The 21,803-nt window shown below is 35.5% G+C and overlaps 2 protein-coding genes across 5 annotated transcripts in view; one reads left to right on the top strand and one right to left on the bottom strand.

Annotated features, from left to right (window-relative positions):
* The window catches only part of LOC115210418 (zinc finger protein 704-like), a 138,374-nt gene extending 123,801 nt beyond the window's left edge, over positions 1–14,573 (bottom strand). Inside the window, exon 1 of the mRNA XM_029779019.2 lies at positions 10,872–14,573. Coding sequence (XP_029634879.1) covers positions 10,872–11,476 — 605 coding nt within the window. The 5' untranslated portion in view covers positions 11,477–14,573. The remainder of the gene's footprint in view (positions 1–10,871) is intronic.
* Positions 14,574–15,321: 748 nt separating this feature from the next.
* The window catches only part of LOC115210419 (protein cereblon), a 35,077-nt gene continuing 28,595 nt past the window's right edge, over positions 15,322–21,803 (top strand). For 3 of the 4 annotated variants that reach the window (XM_036502288.1, XM_029779020.2, XM_036502289.1), the window contains exons 1-2: positions 15,345–15,734; positions 19,138–19,287. In XM_036502288.1, coding sequence (XP_036358181.1) covers positions 15,602–15,734; positions 19,138–19,287 — 283 coding nt within the window. In that variant the 5' untranslated portion in view covers positions 15,345–15,601. Of the gene's footprint in view, positions 15,735–19,137; positions 19,288–21,803 lie in introns of all 4 variants that reach the window. The other variant, XM_029779021.2, reaches the window with a different exon arrangement.

The following is a 21,803-nucleotide window of genomic DNA, read 5'->3' as shown; positions in this document are numbered from 1 at the left end:
TATGTGGTTGTTCGACCTGCTAAAATTAGCAGCAAAAATTACCTGTAAATCGAACACGTTTAATAATGGGACCCAGTTTCCCTTCAGATGATAAGAAAACAGATGAGATGGTCACGGTTGAAGTGTTTGATCACAGGTCTGCTGGATTCGGGTCGACCTGGTGTTGAACACCTAAGCACTTAGTAATTTAAATCGCCGCTCATTTAATCTCTTCGCCCACCTTCCTACTATTACATAATTTACATATATCAACACTAGTAGTAATACCCACATCATCTTCATAATAATATCCACATCAATATCTATAGACCTCAATTTATATCAACATCAACTGTATTAATATAAATCTAAACGAACCAACATGGGAGCCTCCGTGTAGTCGCTCGACATGCTAGAAATAGTAGTTAAATCTCCCTTAAAATACATCCACCTATCTTGAAAAAGGAAAGATACATTAGATTATTTGGTCCCACAAGCTTTATCCCAGAAAACAAAATGGATGGTCACAAATGGAATATCTTTGAATATAGATCTATTCGATAAAGGCTGACCTTGAGATAAACAAACATAAATATGATAGCAGTAATAATACTGACACAGTTATCTATTAACACTGGCACTGATGTTAGCACAATAATAAGCACTGACATTTGATATCAACCAAAACAAGAGTGATACTGAACAAAACAACATTAGCATTCCTATTAACACCTATGTTACTGATAATGGCATCAACAATAACACAAGGGAGCCTCTATAGTGCTACTCGCACGCGAGAAATAGTAGCAAATAACTCCATTGGAAACACACCGTATCATCTTTAAAAAAATGTTGCATAATCTGGTCCTGGATTCTCAGCACGTAAGAAAAAGATGGGAGAGACACGACAAGAATGTTTTTCAGCGATCACAGCTGATGGGGGTTAAACAACAACAATAACAATGATATCAACAACAACACTGATGTTCATATCAACACTGTGACAACACCGCCAAGAATTGTTAATATTATATTAACAATAACTAACAATGGGAAACTGATAACAACACTAAAATCTCTTATCAAACTGACAATATTTACAACGAAACTGACATTCATATCAACAACCGACAACACTGACATCACGAAAAACTTGATATTTGTAATATTAATAACAATACTTCATAATAAGATTTTCTTTTATCAAGGTCCACCATGATCCGTTCTTAAAAGGAAGGATCATAACATTTTGAATGTATAACAGTATATTACTGGTATACATCCTACCAACCCAGACATGCACCCTAAATATAATATTTAGTTACAGACGTACTGTAAGTGTTTGTACTATTTTCGACTGACAACATCAACAAAGTAATTATAAAGCCGAGTACCTTGAACAACATTGCTGCGTCTTCAGCAGCAACTATAGATGAAGACGACGACAACGACGACGGCGATGAGTGAATGAGGGAGACCTCTACGCGGTCGTTGGGGCTAGTAGAAATAGGAGCTAAATCTCCCTCAAATGCAAAAACGAATACATTTGGCAACTGTAAAAGTAGAAAACCTTAAAGATACAGGCTGGTTGCAGTTAGCATGCCTTTAATAATAGGTCTGCTTGGGGCTAAAACAACAGTAACATCTAGAGACGAACAAACGAACGAGTCGCTCGATTAGTTAAAAATAGCAGTCAAACTCCTTCAAATCACACCCCCAACGTCTTAAAAAGGTGAAGGAGGCATACAAACCTCTATTGCATTTGCATTTAGTATGCAAGGGTATTTTCTCCCCAGAAGTTATTGTTTATAGTTCTAGATATAGGTTCTATGCTTGAAAACGAAGGCGAACGGTCATGCTACAATTATTTAAAAGACTTAGAAATGTGACAATGGATATAGCAAACCGGCGAACTCTGTGCCGGAACGCATTGCTCTGTTCCTTCGAGGCTAACTTGAGTCTTTCGTATGTCTAGAAACAGGGCCGTCTTAGTATGTTAGGCCCCTGAGCAAATCAATACATTGGGCCCTAAAGTATTTATTTATTTTATTGACAGTCAGCTCTGGCGTACTTAGATCAGAAGTAGACCAGTGAAGCCTCAGTGCCCGGTGCACCCGCACTTTAAGACAACACTATCTGCAAGGTGCATCTAGGTATAATTTACAACTTTTGAAAATTCATATTAATGCGTGAAAAGCACGTTATTAATTTTTTGGTATGTACATCTTCGCGGATGTACATAGCAACTCCACTATGACCCCTTTCTTTTCTGTCGGTCTGTAACACAACATACTGTGGTAAGTGTATTTCTGCAATTGCTACTATACATAAGGCTTCATTGCATACAACAAGGTCTCTCAGGAAAATAATTTATACTAAGAGTTAACAGTCCTCTGATGGATATATATATATATATATATATATATATATATATATATATCCCGCTCTTTATATATAAATGGCACTCGGTCGGTTGCGATGAAGAAGGTTATAGTTGACCTAATCAAAGGAACAGCCTGCTCGCGAAATTTTCGAGTACGGAGATTCTGAGCACCCTTACTCGGGGAGATTCAACGGGGAGAGTGAAATAAAGTTGTAGTGAAAGAGTGCAGCAGAGCCTCGTGAAGCTTTGGGTGTTTTCGCGCAATAAACACTCACAACGCCCGGTCTGAGAATCGAAACTGCGACCGCTAGTCCGCCTCCCTAACCACTGGAGCCATTGCGCCTCCACTATATATATATAAATTTTATTTAAAAAAACATATATATATATATATAAACATTATTATATATATATATATATATATATATATATATATATATATATATATATATATATATATATATTTTCTAAATGTTCAACTTCAAAACCGATTTTTAAAACTTTCGATCCGAAGGGTCGCCAGTAATTTTTTTTTTTTTTTGCTTTATCTACAACGCATCACGAAGTAGGGGGAAAAATAGAGATCCGCTGATCTAAAGCTATAACAACGACGACGACGACGATGTCAACAACAGGAGCCTGCTACTACATCAGCTCCCACCTTGGTACACACAACATTGAATTACAGGACAAGGGAGGAAGGGGTCAAGGCATTCGTTGTACAGCTGGATCAAATCCTCTCCGTTTTCCTTTAGTAAATGACCGGTTACTTATTTTCTCTATCTCTGGCGATAAGAAGGAAAACGAAGTCGATCGCTACGTGTTCTAAACTCAAAACAAACATCGAGTGGGAAGTAAACATTAGGAGGCATTTAGTGTAGCTGTTCTCTACAGTTTCTGCTACGTCATCATCTTACTACATTAATAATTGCTTTTAATTTGGTCAGAAGGCCAACAATTTTGAGGGAAGTAATTATTCGATACCATCAACCCTACTATTCCACAGGTATTTTATTTTTACTGACCCGGGTGGAAGGTAAAGGCAAAGCCGACCTGGGCGGGATTTGAACTCAGAAAGTAAAGAACTAAAAAAAGAAAAGCTGCAAAGCATTTTGTCCGACGTTCTTACGATTCCGCAAATCCATGTTTTGAGTGGGATGGGAATCGAACAGTATATTTCGTTTTATCGATCCCAGTATTGGACTGATACTTCATTTTATCAACTAAGAAGAATGAAAAGCAAAACTGATACTAAGGAGATTTGAACTAAGAACGTAAAGAACCATAACTAAATATTGTTAGCAGGTTGCGTGGAGGCTCCTTCGATGATATCGGTGAACAAATCCAGAACATCCTTATGTATTAACACATCATTTCCCCTTTTTTCGTCATAACTACTGATTGCCAGTAGCAAAAGTAATGTCCTAAACTAAAAAAAAAAAAAAATGCTTCGAACGTGTTTCGACTTTCCTTCTAAATATTTCCACTGTAATGATAATCCACTAGGAAGTGGTGGTTACAACATCAATAATAACAATACGTACTCGTAGAAGCTAATGAGAAAATCTCCGCACGATTGCACGAAATTTTCTTCGAATTATAATCTTACATAATTAAAAAAAAAACATTGTAAAAAGTAGTCCTAGTTAATGAAATAAAAAAAATAGTCTTGACTAGAGCGACCGTGATCACAGGCATGCTCGATTGGGTTGATCTGGAGTTAAACAAGCGATACAACTATTTACTTGCAGTTGTTTTTTTGAGCCATCGACGGAGCTTCTAAGTGGTCGCACAAACTACTAGAAATAGCAGCTCAATATCCTTCAAAACACACTATTATTCTTTGAAGACTTAGTGGATAATGTACTTTTAAGTGCACTGGGAAGAGGAAGGGGTAGTCAAGGATAGAAAGCCTTTGATCACCGTCAAGGCTGACCTTGGGCGTCAGTGATGCGCGCGCGCGAGTGCTTATATATACACACATATATATAATTTCACTGAGGAAGGATGGTTTATGGAATTACCCTGAGTTTCCCGTCCATAAAGGGTTTAACTTTGTGACGTATCGTCAGACCCCAAAACCTGTTGGCCCAAGACTTCTTCAAAATATGGAGGAAAGGCCTCGCTACGAATATGTGTGTGTAAACATAGTTTAGCATAAATAGAAAAAATATAATGTAAACTTAAGCTCGGTATCTTTTTTACACACAAACAAATCTGCAAAGCCATCGCAAAAACTCTTACTCAGAGTTTCACGTTCCCATTCGTCGGACAGTTTTTATATATACACTAGAGAGGAGTAACTTTGGTACTGACATCCCTATCGGTAGAACTACTAGCGCCAACACAACATAAATTGCTGCTGCTGCTACTACTACTACCACCACCTCTTGCAGCAGCTGCAACCACTACATCTACCACCACAACCACTACGGTTGCTTCTACTAATACGTTATGAGTACAGCAACATTATTTAAAACTATCTCACAATATAAATATTTAGACGTCTCCAATGCCGGCAGCAGCAGAAATAACAACAACAGTAGTAGTATCACACCCGGCGCTGCTCATATTAATAGTTTAATATGAGACACATACCGCCAGGAGTAAACTACTTGAGATATTAATGTTGCTACTACAGTTAAACCTACCCCCTAACAATAATAATATTAGTTACTAGTAAGCACTGTTAACAGCTTATCGAAAGCTTAAGCAATGATAATTTTTTTTTTTGTAATTTTGGCAAAAGGCCACAAACTTTTTGGAGGAGAGAGGGATATTATATCCGATTGAATCGACCCAGTATTTGGTTGGTACTTAATTCATCGACTCCGGGAGGGAGAAAGGCTACGTGCTAGATATTTTACTCGGCGTTCTACAATTTTGACAATTCAGCTTCAACCCAAAGAGGAAGCATATTATGCGATCGTTCGACTTGCTATTAATAGCAACTAAATCTTCCTCCAATTAAACTTAACCATCTTAAAGGCGAAGAAAACACAGGATAACGTCCTCGATGCTTTAACTGAAATGAAATGTCAGGATAGACACGATTGTACCGTCTTTCATCAGATGTGTTCTACTTGGCAAGTACTTATTCCATCGATTTGCAAAGGACGACATAGTCAATAGCGGCAGGATTTGAACTCAGAATGTAAAGGGACATAACTAAATAAAGCAAGTAATTTTATCCAGCGCTCTATTGATTCTACTAAATTATTTAGCCGCTATTACAATTACGTACAGCGACGAGTAAACCGCTAAGCTCTGTGAAACTCAACAATACGATTCGATTTCGATTCTTACTCAAAATCATTTTCATATATTTTTCAATTGCTGTTTAGAGCAATGTGTTAAACGTCCCCATTTTATCTGCTTGCTCCAGATAAATTTCGCATGTACACACAAGCCATCAATGAAGGAGCCTCTATGCAGTCACTCGAACAGCAAGAAATGGCACCCAAATCAAATTCTACTGTCTTAGAAAAGAAAGCCATGTCAGACAACGTAGTCCCAGATATACAAAAATACGAAGTAGTCAAGGTTGGAACGCCTTTGGCTATAGTTCTATTCAATCAGAACTGACCTGGGCTAAACAACGCGTACTCGTACACAAATAATAATTTATAACTTTAGCGCAGTCACTTTTTTTTTTTTTTGTGGGGTGGATTTCGTAAAATTGAATCGTACTTTATTGACAGAATTTGAACTCAAAATGTAAACGATCGAAATTAAAGGTTTCAAATATAGAAGCTTGTGGAGGAAGCTGTCGATTATATTGACCTCGAAAGGGAGAAAGGCAAAACTGACCTCGGCAGAATTTGAACGCAGAAAGTGAAGAGCTGTAACATTTAATAGGAAACATTTTGTCCAATGCTCTATCGATTTTATCAACAGTAACATAACATACGAGTGAACTACTACTACTAACAAAAATATAATTACTACTACTACTGCTATGTTCATTAGTATCAACAATACGCACCAACTAGGAAGTCTCTTTGCGGTTGTTCGCTCTGCTAGAAATAGCTGCAAATCTCTCTCAGCTAGCAACCCACTGGCTTAAAAAAGAAATATCACTCAGAATATCAAGACGGTCACGGTCGAAACGCCTTCGCTCACGCGTATGTTTATTCGGTCAGGGTTAACGACCTGAAGCAATACAACTGCACTAACAGTATTTACTCACTACCAACACCTGCTACTAATATGCCGCTGCTAGTACCATTACCACAGAACTTGTATCAACAACAGAACTAGCTCAACTACTACAGCTAAACGTCTAGTAACAGCAGTTCCACCAAAAGAGTTACTATATACAAACCAATAACAATTACTGTTTCTATTACAACACACTAAGAATCAAGGCACAAACATGGAGGCCAAATAAAATTTCACCACCGTTATAATTTTTTTTTTTTCTGAGGGAGGGGGATTTGTAATATAGGCATGAGGCCACAAATTTTGGAAGGATGATATTGTCAGATAGATCGACACGTACTTGACCAGTGCACATTTTAGTAAGAATGGTGACTGGTTTGAAAGTTGGATGGATAAAGAATCTGGGTAGCGAGGAAATAAATCGTGGCATTATCTATATTTGTATAGTCAGTCAGGAGCTAAATTAATTTCTATATGAAGAGGTTCTTCATATTTTATCATTTACATAACGACAATGGCCTGGATATGTTCAGAAGTATGCCGGCGATATAGCTGGATTAATGTGCTATAGGCTATCTCTTCATTTAATGATAGCAGAACATAGGCTGCCAAATAAAAGTTGTCTTGCAGTATGTTTGTTAGTTATGTCTCTTTACACTCCGTGTTCAAATTATGTTTGGGGAGGGGTCTATTTTACCTGTCACCCCTTCCGAGATGGATAAATAAGTACCAGCAATGTACACGGATCAAATTACTTGTCTTTCTCAACAAAAATCTATAGTCTTGCCTTTCATGAATTCTCGCTTTTAACACTTCCATCATTGAAGACGAGGTTAGAACACTTTTGTGTCACATTCTTAAAATACCGTCTGCTAATTCCTTGTAAGCCCTCCTTTACCATTTGAAAGTGGAAAACTATTTTTCCTGTCGGAATATGAATATATAGCAAGTGAGAGATATCGATCACTTCCACCAACTGATCTAACTTAATATCACTGTTCTGTATTCAAACCTCGCCGATTGGCTGTATTTTTTATCTTTCCCCTATTACCTACCCGGTTCCATAAATTGAGAAACTATTAAGAATTATTAATAATGGGACTGTCATTTGAATGTCTCTTTAACGCCCCAAAAAACAATGTCAAAGCAACAAGCGCTAATGCAATCACGTTTCTTTACACACACACACAGAGTAAACCACTACACAGTCACTCGGTTCGCTAGAAATAACATCTAAACCTCCATCGACCCAAACCATACTATTTTCTTAAAGGAAGAGGAAGGACCCACTTAATAAATGTAGCCCTTTATATACCCGTTAAAAGACGTAAAGCTTACGCCTGAAATGTCTTTGATCATAAGTCTACGTAATAAAGTTTAACATGGAGCTAAACAATAACAACTCTCTGCTTTACCCCCTCTTTCTCTCTTTTTCATATATACATATTTTTTTTTAAAGTATGAAGCATAAAATCTAATGCGATGCCTTTATAAAGAAATGTTTCATTCATATCTTTCCCAACGACATTAAGCAAAAAGTTTTGACAGTGAATCGATACGGAATTGCGAACATTATTCGCCGACAACTTGCCGGCAGCCGCTGAAGTAGGACACTTTCTCACACAAACACATCACTTTGTAAACAAACACTAATTTATCAAGGTTGAATGTTTACAGGTAGAGCTAAATATATATTAATAATGAGGCGCAGTAGCTGAATACATAGAGGAGCAACCACTGGGCTTTTCCTTCATAGATTGAGAACATAACCGGCACAAGGGTCTGTTGTGTACTTCAATATGGCTCATTACGTTACCTCTATATCATACAGTCCCAAATGGTGATTATCCTGATAACAACCTGGTTGAGTTTGGGCCGGAAAGAAGCATACAATACAGAAGGGGGGGGAGAAAGAGAGGACGATATAACATGGTGATTAATTTTTGGCAAATTGAGTCCACAACTTAGATTCAATTCCCGGTTGAAATCGCTTCTTCTTCCTCTCCTACTACAATTTCTTTTATTTATATCGAGCCGATGAGCGAGTCTCTTCGCGATTACTCGACCTGGTACAACTAGCAGCCAAATCTCCTTTAGATAATACACATTAAATAGAATAGTCCTATATTAGCTCCTACCTAAAGTGGAATACATTAAGCTAGTGTTCCAGATTATGATATAAATATAAAGCCCCAACATCATACAGGATATTTCAACGAAAAACATAGCCCACAGTAAACCTGCTCTGATGGACAGGTTTTAATTATCCTTTGCATGAAGGGTGAAGGTAGTAGCTAACTTGCTTTATATGCATACATTGAGCTCTGCATTCAGAAGTACTGCTTCAATGATAATTGTCCAAAGTTAACTGTTGACAACAATTACGGTATTTGTTGCTTTAAGATATTAGGTAAGGTACATACATTCTGATCCACAACGAAGGGTTAATAAAGCTTTATAATGGTGGAGTGAAGAAAAAAAAAAAAAAAAAGGAAAAGCGTTTAACAATGCTTAAAGTTTTTCCTTGGATTGTATCGCTAATACTGCAGTCAAATTTCGTGAGCGGAGATAAGAGAGAGTAAATATTCTTCCCCCGCTATAGATGTGGAACAGCACGCGAAACGAGGTGCAGAGAACTATATCAAACAGGCTGGGAGCTAGAATGTAACCTTGCTGAACCCAGAAAACAAATTGCAAAGACCATCGACCTGGATCCATGAAATCACTAATGCTTACATTTAAATAACATGAAGGACTTCTGAAGATGCGTAGAAACTTTTAAGGAACGTTGCACGAGTATGCGACAGTGACTGTCAAAAGCGTTTTGTAAAGTCAATGAACTCCACAAGAAATAACTTGCGCTGCTCCTTGAAATTTTGCGTTAGTTGATACTAAAAGTCTTACTATTGGTTAGGCTTTAGTGGAGTCCATTCGCTGTATTTTTACGACGACTTAAACCAAAAGGAAAATCAGTTAAAGAAGGTCTTCTTTCCATAAAACCTTGTTAGGAAATGTTTCTGTTGCCACTGCAATCCCATCGCTCGCGTGCCATTATAAAGGCTGCAGAAATGATCACCTCAGGGATCCTAGTGAATTAACAGTAGTCCTCAGAATATATATAAAGGATAAACTTATTTGTCAATACAAAGATATCTTCTTTTCCCCCGCATAATTTAATGGGAATTTGTTGGAGAGAGAGAGTGAGTGAGTGAGAGTGTGTGTGTGTTTTGAAATGGTAAGATAGATGTCTACGTTCAAATGAAAATAAAATCATAAATTACAGCATGAACTATATACAAGCCTGCTGACTTCGCGCACATATTTACATAAAAACATCAATAAACAAAAAAAAAAGAAGCAAAATATCAATTTTGTATTTACAAAACATGGAATCTTTGATATTTTTAAAGAAAAGGAACGTAGTAAGTTAAGATGTCAGTAACATTTCTACGAGCATTAACGATACAAGTGAAGTGAATCAGTTCCAAATAAGAATCGAAACCGGGTCATGGACACTTAGCTAATACGTTATTGCCGCATACAATATACTGTTCTGTCGATAAATATAGGTTGTCAGAGCTATTTCAATAAATAAGGAGAGCAGTGATGAAAGTATGAACCTTCTCAAATGACAATTCAGAAGGAAGATATTGGCAAATCAAACTGTCATTTAAGAGTTCTCCGTTAGAGTACCGCAGTTGCTTTTGACAAGTTGGTTTCTATTGATTTTATTAATACATAAACACATTTTGCGCGCGCGCGTATGTGTGTGTACGAAATGTGGTGGAGACTTTTGTATAAACAAACACAATATACATTTTTTATGCATAACACGCAGCAAGTATTATAGATACAAAATACAATTATTCACGGTACATAACTGTTTTATGCCCAGTCATATACATATCTGTGTGTGTGTGTTTGTATACACACACAATTATTAGATATAATCAGTGGGTTATTCAGTTAACAACATATCTTTGCGTGTGTGTCATGAGACCTGACTGCAGTTATAACACTGAAAATTAAGGCATTACCAGGAATGTCACAAATGAACCCGAAAAGTCAGTCCTGAGGGACCGGACATAATTATTATTTATGATCAAATAGATATTGATTTTTTAATATAAGCAAAAGGCTATGAATTGCATAAGACGTATAGAAAAATGAAAAGCTAGAGCGATCTGGGCAGCATTTGAACTGGAAATTTAAAGGGACACTTACGAAATACTGTAAGGCATTTTGTTCGACACCACCGATTCTCCCACTCCTCCGCCCTCACAGTCAAACTAATTATAGCAACAGGGCAAGCAATATGAAACGATGTAAAGAGAAAGATAAAACTTACGAATGTTTTAATGGAACTTCAATATTGAGAGAAACGGCTCTTTTCTTGATTTCGGGTTGGAAATCTGCCAGTTTTGAATAGTCCTGATCTTGGTCAACAAGTCGAGCAGATTTCCTGCTCTCCAACAAGCGGACATCGTCCAATTTCTTGGATATTTCCAACACGTCGCTACAGTTGGCTGCTCTCACCCAAATTGTCACTTCGTTATTGAGTTGTTCGTGTTTCTGTACAAGTCCAGTTACTTCTCTTCCATTTAGAGTCACGTATACTTTTTGTCCTTCAAGTAAATGTACGGAGGACATGGCTTGGAAGCCAGGTCCGATTATGTTCTTCGAGTCCACTTCCTGAATAAGTCCGTTTTCGAATTTGACACAGTATGAAGAAGCCGGCGACGTGCCGGGTATCACTGACGACCGGTTTGAAGTTGGTTGGTTGTTGATGTTATTGTAGTCGGAGTTCATTCTAGTTGTGTCATTTGTTTCTCCCACATCAGGCGACGAGCGAACGGCCTGAATGACCCCAGTGTAGAACCGGCCATCTTGACAAGCAGCACTAATTTTGGTGCCGACAATCGACCGTTTCGCCAAACGTCTGTTTCCAAACATGATTTATATTCTGTATTTTTTCTAATTTTACTTTAAACGATTTATTTCAATAGTCGTATTTATATAAGAATGAGCAATTTTTCAAAACAAGTATTGAGGAAAGCAATTTAGCAAAAAAATTTTAAGAGGGAACTCATATCTGCACAACAAAAATAGGATACAGAGATCAATTTCAAAGGAACAACAGTTTCTTGATTTGACAGATAAACTTTTCCTAAGTTTGTAGCATACTCCTTGAGATAAAAATATATTAAGAGATTCTTTAAATTTTGATGTTTATTGAATCAACTGCCATAAACGTGTTGATTTCATTTTAGTACCGGAAAAAAAAAGAAAAAGATTAGCAAGTGAAAGAACCTGCCGGTTGTTTATGACGGGGAAATACTTCTGTATGTTATTTTGGGCCAATTTGTTCTTGTGGATAGGCTTCAGGTAGTGAGAGCCTAAGTTTAGTTTATCAACTACATTTGTAAGCCTATTTAGTTGGAGAAAGAGAGGAGCGGTGAGCGTATACAGTCCTCTTTTTGATGCCCCTATTTATAGAATTGTGTAATTGTCGGCTTTTAAGTAGACAGTTTCATGTCTTCTCCAGCTCGTGACGTGTTGTTGTCATTGGGAGAAGCAATATGACGCGAGAGCAATAGCAAAAAGAAATAAGAAAGAAAACCGGGAACTAAATAACAGATTTTAGTAGTAGTTGGAGAATGGTGTCAGGATACAGAGAAAAGAAAAATGATGTTTCGGATTGCCGATATTAATTAGGTAAAATAAGCAATTTGATGTTTCGAATCAGCAAAACAATACCCGTATAGTCGGGTTTGGCAAAGTTGTGTATGTCACGTATTCCGATGTGGAGTTCACTCTCAATCGATCAATCAATCAATACTGATATAAACAAACACAGAAAAATGTAAAGAATTAATTATGTGAAAAGTAGTACCTACTTTCATGAATGTATATCGACACAATTTTTTCGAGTGGAAGTAGTGGTGATAGTAAAACAATTTGAATTAAGACCAAAGCATAAAGATAAATGTCATTTTTAAGAAGGCTTTTGATAGCAATGACGAAAGTACGATGGCCAGCAGTGACCGAAAGCAGCAGAACGGTTAAGAAAAAGTCAACATCAATAGCAATAACAAATACCCCACCAACAATATAAATTATTTGCTTGAAGGTTAAATCCAGAATCTGTTTTGAGTTAGATTTTTTTTTCTTGCGGTGGTCCAGTAGTCTTAGACAATTATAAACATGTTAGGTTTTCTCCCTGTAGTTGAAGGTTCACCGGTTTGTTTTGGTTCTAAGAGTGGTGGGTGGAGCTCCACTTACCCCAACAAAGCCACGTGCTCAAAATACTGCTAAACGATTCGTTGATGAGTGCACTCCTTGCATTGTTATTGGTCAGTTTCTCAGTCAACACTGACGTCATTGGTCGCTATCGGGGTCACCAAGCCGGCATCTCATCACATATATACGGCTACACGTATATTACTATATATATATCGCTCTTGTTTACATATATATATATACACGTTTACTTCATTTGTAAAGGTTTTATCTTTATTTGTGCCCCTATAAAATTACCGGGGTGGGGGGAGACCTCTTTTCTTTTTTCATGGGAGTTAGTAGTCAATATTGAACTGTAATTGTAACTTACGGCAATATTGTACCGGGCTATGTTTGTATACAGTAAAGATTTTTCTGTAATGGAGGAAAATCGCTACTTTGGTCGGCGATCAAGGAACGGTGTTTGTTGTGAAAACATCCAAAACAAACCGAATCCAAATCAGACTAAATACCAAGAAGAAAATGATGGATAGAAGAACTCTGTGAGAGAAACTAATGTCTGAACTAAAGGCTGAACGATTTGTAAATTGAGACAGAAAGACAAAAATAAATGAGTGATTTAATATTAGAGGTGGTGTTGTAGGTTGACCTAGATGTCGATGGTGGCCAAATAAGAGCTGCTTGTCACTAAAACACACACACACACGTATACATCGACAGTTAACAAGTGTGATTTATTAATGACAATCCCGGTGTTTAGAAATAGTACCAACTTTGTATTATTGTTGTTGGTGTTGGTTGTAGGTGTAGAGAAATAACAACCGGCAAAGAGAACTCACGGATTTCTAGTGATTTAGGGAGGAACAAACAACTGTCGTTTGTAACACTCGAATTAAAAATAGGATCAAAACAATACCCTTAGAAAGAAATACTGTTATTATAAAAATAATAAATGATAATAATCATCAAAATAAAATGAGTTTTTTTTTTATGCCACAAGTTAAGATCCGATATATATGAAATATATTTAGCGAAGCGATGTGTGTAAAAACTTAAAATTAAATGTTTGTTTTAATAACGACGACACTGTTGCGTTGATAGGTGTAGAATAACAAACTCAATATCAGCAGTGTAAAAGAGAACAGTACCGTATTTAGAAATGTATATACCTGATAAATAATCTCAAAGCTTAATGATTACAAGACGTGGTGTTTATACAATATCCAGTGTGAACGAAAAAATATATTCCAAGTCCTGGTTAAAATGTGGAGCAATTAAAATACGCTTGAAAAAAAAAATGTTTGTGTATATTTATCGATTGTTATTGAACTTATTGTCAAATTCTGAATATTTTCCAATTCTCCGAGCATTATATCTGAGTAAATTGGGTTGCGTTACATTTTTATTTACTGTTTTTGTTTTTCGGTTGGTTACAACGTATAATTTGTTGTTTTGTTGGGATCTTTTAACCATACATAAATCATTGAACATCAATAAACATTATCTTGTTTCTCATTGGTAAAATATGGGGTCAGTGCAATTGAGGGCTAGAAATGACGCCTCAACAGTCTTTACGACTGCTATGTTATTGCCAAAGTTATCATCCGGTGGACTTGGTGATGCAAGCATAAATATAACATATTTTTACTCCAGTCGCTTTCAAAATATTTTAAATATCCATTCGACAAACTCTTACTTTTTTGCTTTAATTAACTCATATTTTTGGGTCTCAGTTAATGTAAGTCAAAGGTTTTGTATTAAATAATAGTCAGGAAATTCAACCGGCTTTTTTTCAGTATCTCTTGCTCAGTAAACAAACTGTAGCTGTTGACTAATTGCTATGTTTTTGGTGGATCTATCGTCTTTACTTACTCCCTGACACTTTTTTTTCAACTCGGCTTTCTGATGTTCCAAGCAGTATTTTAGAAAGCGCAAAAATGCTTACAACATATATTTACATGCCAAATTCCTATCTAAATTCAGCAAATCAATTTACTCTGCATGAAAATAAAAGATCAAATATTTGTTTTCGAGTAATGAAGTGTATGGTAAATACGCTTGCATACAGGTTGCCGGTTTTATTGGAAATTGCGTAACTCATGAAGTTCGGCAAAAAATATTCATATTGTAAAATGATTGAGTTAGTATCATAATTTATTAACTCTTATAAAAAATATATTAGCCTCAAAAAATTAAATTATTATTATTATTATTGTTTAGATTGGGAAAGTGACCTTCAGCAATAACAGTAGCATTATCTGGGACAATTACTGGAACAGCCAGCTTGTTTATTACAGTCGAGTGTACAGATATTTACTGATAACTCCACACAACACTCTCTTTCTCTTTCTGCCTCGGAGTATTATGTATGGAGGGAGACAGAGAAATCAACTTCATTCTGCTTATAATTCTAAGCGAGAAGTTAAAATAGTTGTGGTGTGAGTAACATAATGCAAGGGAGAGTGTCCGGTACGGGGTAAGAATGGGAGAGGAATGACGAAGTATTCACGTGTCAAAGAAGAAAACTAGAAGGCAGCCCTCCTACTTTAAATATTAAGCCAAAACGATAGAAAATGTAATTTATCTTTAAAGCGAAAAGCGTTCATCAAAACACTGAGAGAGTGAGTGAGTGTTTGTGAATGGATGAAGGAGTAATTAAAGAGTACGCATGTGTGATCGGTGAGTAAGCTTAAGGTGCCTGAAAAGCACCGTAAAACATACATCCTACAAGAAGCCTATTTCCTCTGTGAAAACAAAATATATATGGTGGTCGAGAAGTGAAACGAATCGGAGTGCCAGTTACTCATAAACATTCCAGGGAAAATAGCATATGGCAAGATGGTGGTGCTATTAGGAAGTCCTGATTTTTCTATAGAAACTTCGGTACATTCGCCCGTGGCGTTCGCCTATTCCCTGTCAATTTTGTATCTTGTTTCCAGCTTTATTAGTGTGTTATCAGATGGTTTGCAAGGTAAATAAAAAAAACCTCTAGCCAGTTCCTCGTTTGACAGCTTTGGAACTTTCCTAAGCGGCTGCCCCGTGTTTAACATTGTCAGACATAACACTACATATTTAGAATAATTCCTTGAACCCATTACCAAAATTCTATACCTCATATGTCGTTTATATATATATATATATTTATATATACACACTATGGTGATTTCAGTGATGCACGTCGTTTTTGTAAACGTGTACAATGTATAATATAAGTCCTTTTATGGTTATTTTTGTAACAAATTTTAATGCTCGCCGTCTAATATTGGCTGAAGGTGTTTATCTTTATTATACACGCTAACAATTATACTTACTTATACTTAACGAAGTTTTTTTTTTTTCAAGAAAGTATTCATAATTACTAACAATCAATAAAATATGCATCGTTTGACATACGCTTGTTAAGTACCTCATGTAAGCATCATGAACGAACATTTCTTCTTTAAACTACTTACGAAAAACAGAAAAATTCTTTGAGTACAAATCTATTTAGTAATTTCAACAAATTTCGAATGAACCTTCATAAATTTTGTTTCGCTCAACTCCAGTAATCTAAGTTTTCCATTACTGTCGGGACATATTTTTAAGAGTAGCTCTTCCCTTTTACTATTTCTGTATTCGTGTTTTTTCATATATATATAAATCGGCTTCTCACCGGCTTTAATTTATTCAGTTGTTTTTTATTCTTGTTTCGTTTTTTAATTAATTTCTTCGAAACCGTTACTTTCACATACATATGTTCTGTGTATATATATATATATATATATATATATATATATATATATATATATACATATATATATATATATATATATGTTCGCACTTAAAAACAAAGAAAACGAGAAGGTACAATCTAACCCGAAGTACTCAATGTACATAAAATGGATATAATCTTTTATTAAAATAACTCACACAAGACTAGTCCTGTTGTCTTCAATTTAGAATTTTGTTACATGAATTCTAAAGTATAAAGGAAGAAGACCTAGTTCTGTAAATCATTCATGTTTATATATGTATATATATACATGCACTTTTTCGTTGGGACCGAATTAACATTAAGTAAAAAGAAAAAGGGAAAAAATGCACGTGCAAAGGGTGTAAATAGAAAGGGACACCAGTTATTTTCCCAGTGCCTAATTGACCACAACTATAAATATTTCTTAATAAAAAGTTACAGATTTTTATATCTTTTTCCTGCTGTCCTAGTTACGAATAAATAATTTGCTTACATAGCTAACAGCTATTCTTAATATAGTTATAGTGGAGAGGTCTTGCGTTGAAGAAAACTGAATTATTAATCCATTATTTCACATTCAGCACCCTTCAGAGAATTGAAGGGTCGAGGAGGAACTGTACTGTTGGGCTGTGCTTAGGGCATAGGTTGGCCTTAATCTGGCATTGTTGTATACATACATGTATGTATGTGTGTATATATATATATATATATATATATATATATCAAAACTATGTATATGTATTTTTTTTCTATGTATAAGTGTGTATATATGTTTATGTATGTATATGTATCTATGTATGTATGTGTTTATATATTTACATGTTTATTATATATATATTTGAGTATTTTCGATGAACATTTTGAATTGTGAATATATTTAATATACATTGTGTAATTTGTTATTTGTATCAAGAATTATTTTTACTCTAAAAATGTTTTTAATATATACTTCAAATATAGCTATTTGATACATTATCAAACATCTTAATTCTTGCTTATAATCTAAGAATTTGAAACAGCTGATCACCTATCTTATTCCTTGTGTCAATTCTGACAGACTTTGAATTGAGTATTTCAATGCTAATTTCCTTCTAGACGCAGTCCTATTATATATTGACATCTAATTAAGAAATAATCGGAGTATTGATACAAAAATCTTTAATCTGTAGAAGAATTGTTTTGACAACTATGAAATTCTGTTTGCCAAAATTGTGCCTATTAATGGAACATGACATTGTGATCAGCCAGACATTAAACTTCTATCTACCACTGTTTATTAGATAGACAAAAAGTCTATGAGTACTAGAATGAAGAGAATTAGCTTACTGGGTAAATAAATTAGCTGTTAATTCTAATAGTTCACATGAAAGCTCAGTAGTGTTGCTGAACTGGGTATTAGGGAGCAAAATGTAACTCAATCAATACAAATTAATTAGAAGAGGCAAAATTCTTAATGTACTAGTATCGTTCACACTCAAATTTGAGGGGTAAGTGAAAGCATAAATATTTAGCATTATAAGTATTGAAGTCATATATTTTAATTATTAAGTTTTCATCAAAAGGTATATACTATAATCTTTCCACTTTTTTTCTCTATCTTTTCCTCTCTTTCTCTCCTAATCCTCTCTCCCCCCCTCTCTGCTGATATGATAAAGCACTGGTTGATATAGCATTGGATTTAAAACCTTAAGGAAGTTATACATGAAACTTATCACATTCCAGGTGTCTTTTCCTCTTATTTTTATTTCCTCCTTCAGACATCAATATAAAGCTACTAATGTAAAAAAAAATAAGGTATTAAAGTAACTAGGGTTAAGACTGATTTTAACCTCATCTCCAGTGAAAATAAAAAATATGAACAATTTTGAGGGTTAACAATTTTTCTCATCCAACTTTTAGATTAGATAGAAGTGGGATGTGTAAAGTGGAGCCAAATTACATAAACAGGAATTACATAAGCAAGAATTAAAATTATTTCCAATGTGACACACTAAGGGATTTCCTCTTCTATAGTACTCACCACTGCAGGGTTTTTTTTTTTTTTTTTTGTTATTTTTGTTGCTGATAGTGCCAAGTCATCCCCAATTAAGCAGACCTTTCAATAAAGTGTTGTAACCATAACCATACTGTCCTTCCTTCAGACATAATTTACCCAGGACTATAATATCCTATTTATCCTTTGTTTCTTAAGATGGCAAAAGTGTAATTGTAGGAAGATTTAGCTGCTATTTCTTAAATAAATTTAAAAAATATATATTTGTGATACTTATACTATTGAACTTCATTCAAGGAACAAAACAAAATTAGGACTTAATCCAGTGTCTTATGTTGTTACTGTCTTCATTGCCCTTGACTCTACAGTTGGTCATCAAAAAGATAAATTAAATAGAAAAATTTCATGAAATTTTAAATAAATTTAGCTGTTTACCTCAAGCAGGTTCCCTTTCATATCAGGTAAAATTTGATCATCCAAAGTATATGTCAGAATAATGCTTTCTCTTGTAATATCTTCACTTAAATGATACATTAGATTCTACAAATATTTATTATATCTGTATCATATCAAAAAAAAAAAAGAAAATCTGCATAAAATAGTTTCAAAAGAATTTTAAAACTATTTTTGTCTTTTTTCTTCTTGTAGCTTCACATCTGATATGTCGCCAATGTGGTCATGAAGTAGCTCACACTGATGATCTGGTTCATATACCAAGTAGCTTAGCCCTTCGACAGAGAAACGATACAATTCAAAGCAAAGATAAAACAATTGTTCAGCTCTTCCAAAATCCTGAAGGTAACAATTCTTTTAGTTAAATGCTATGTAAGAGGAGGACAATCACAGATTAGTTGAGATAACAAATGACTAAAATGATATTGTTGTACCTTATTACAGACTTTACACAAATCAATCTGATGCTCATATCAATCATTTGTTGAAATATGTTTCTGATAGCCTTATTTAGAAAGAATGACTTCTCAGTCAGTAGTCTATAGATTATTTTAATGTTCTGATAATGTTACTTCTATAAAAAAAAAAGAAGTTAAAATTTATAGATTTTAATTTCTAAAAATATCATGAAACAAAGTTGCTGCTGATAGAAAACCTGATTTCTTATGTTAGAAAATGTGGACTCTAATGAAAGATATGTAAATTACAGCATATAACAAATAAGATTTTAATATAATCTTTCATAGTTTGGCTTTAGCACTAAGAGTTTCCACAGCTATTACACTGACTATAGATAGCTGAATGGATAAGTTAGCAGATAACCAGCTGAAAAGTTGTTGGTTCGTGCATTGTCAGTAGCACTACGTTCTGTTCATAGCTAGGAGACTTGGAAACTACTCTGATTCAATCATCCCAAGAATTATATGAAAACTAATTTTTCAGTACCTCACAAAAAACAGAGTTACGGGTCTCTCTGATGATGATAGTGGTCATGTGACAATTCTTGTTGAATGATGTCCTTGTGATTATGATTAATAGATTTTCTTTTATCAGGCCTGCCATCTGTTTTGAGAATTAGAAATCTTTTGTATGGTATTTCATGGTCTTAGATTCATGTTGTCCAAATTTAGAGAGGATCCTCCTTTTTCTGTCTTGAGGCTACAAGTCCATTAGGTTGAAGCTTATCCCAATTCTCATCTCAGTGACTGGATGTATAAGACTTCTCACTGAATAGGATGCTAGTCCATGGCAAGGTTAACCCCAACCTGCCCCATGCTGTTGGTGATATTAATTTTCAGCTGAGTGGAGTTGAGAAACATGATCTGAGAATCAAAGCCATAACTTGATAATCATGAGCTCAACCTATTCCTTTACTACCCACAAGGGGCTAAACACAGAGGGGACAAACAAGGACAGACAGACGGATTAAGTCAATTATATTGAACCCAGTGCATAACTGGTACTTAATTCATCCCCAAAAGGATGAAAGGCAAAGTCGACATCAGCGGAATTTGAAGTCAGAACGTAACGGCAGATGAAATATGGCTACGCATTTCACCCAGTGTGCTAACATTTCTACCAGCTCACCGTTTCGCAGCTCAACCACTGCGCTATCTACCTTCATCTAGAGTGGATGAGGAATAAAATTCTTTCTTTAGCATAAAACAATGACTGTGAAGGCTTATATTATCTGTATAGCAGTGAGCATTGTTAGAGATAACTACAAGCAGGTTGATAATGTACAGTAAGAAGAATGGGGACATGATCAAACTTTCAGACAAACTAGAGTTGATAGTGTGAACCAGAGTGAGTCCTGACAGTATGCACTGTGATGGTGCAATTTGTCTGAAAGCTTCTAATCCAAGCGTTGAGAGGCAGATAAAGCCCATATGTGGATGGCTTAGCTTGAACATTCTTATACCAGACATGATCAATAGCTTTGATGTCAAATGCAACAGATTTTTTGGAGAACTGCTAGCACACTGAAAGGGGGGTGGGTGGCATTTTTTTGGAGTTGCACTTTATTTATAGTTTATATTTCTTGTGAGGAAAGGGGGCAGCAAACTCAAAGACCACTCCAGATACCACAAACTCTAGCTGCTCTCTGACAGATTTGTGGTCAAGCCTGTAGCAGTGGAGTCCTCCAGCATCCTCAACCCCCAGACCACATCCCTGCACACTGCTTTTGAGGCAGCAATGGTTATCCACAATTGTGAGCACTTCTCTCCTACCATTCTCTGAGGAATGTCTTTTTCCATTTTGTCCTCTAGGACCATGAGGCAGACTGACAAGCCCTTTTAGGTATTACTTATTGTTCTATTTAACCAATTATAATTTAATGAAATGGAAAATAAACCAAAAACATTTTATTCCATGATACACTTGAGATGCAGAAAGTAGGATGACTGGTTGATAACAGGTTACAGAAGTTGCTTTTCGTCAGTAGTATGCTTCCAAAGATCAAGATATATCCCTGAAGAAAAAGAATGAAGATTTTGGTAAGGACAGCTGCTAATTCAGGAGTATACTTGAGAAATGTTGCTAGACTGGTGACGTTGTTCTGAAGGGATTGCTATTGTTGTGAAATCCATGGTCAGTTCTGATTGAGCAAATCTATGATCAAAAGCATTCCAGCCATGACCATCTCATTTTTTTTCTGTGTAGGAAACTCAGGACTACATAGTTCAATGTATCCTTTCTTAAGAAGGCGGGGCAAGGAATATTTTGATACTATTTCTTTGTTGGTTTTTGATTGTAAGAGTTTTCATTTAATATGTCTATGTGTATGTAATGGGTGAGATGGAAATTATGGAAGTATTTTGTTGAATGTGTGGAAGCTTTCTCCCCAAGGAGTACTACTT

Source organism: Octopus sinensis, linkage group LG4 (genome assembly GCF_006345805.1).
Source record: "Octopus sinensis linkage group LG4, ASM634580v1, whole genome shotgun sequence".
NCBI classification, from domain to species: domain Eukaryota; kingdom Metazoa; phylum Mollusca; class Cephalopoda; order Octopoda; family Octopodidae; genus Octopus; species Octopus sinensis.
The sequence above is the reverse complement of the archived record's forward strand: the minus strand, read 5'-3'. Positions and strand labels throughout refer to the sequence as shown.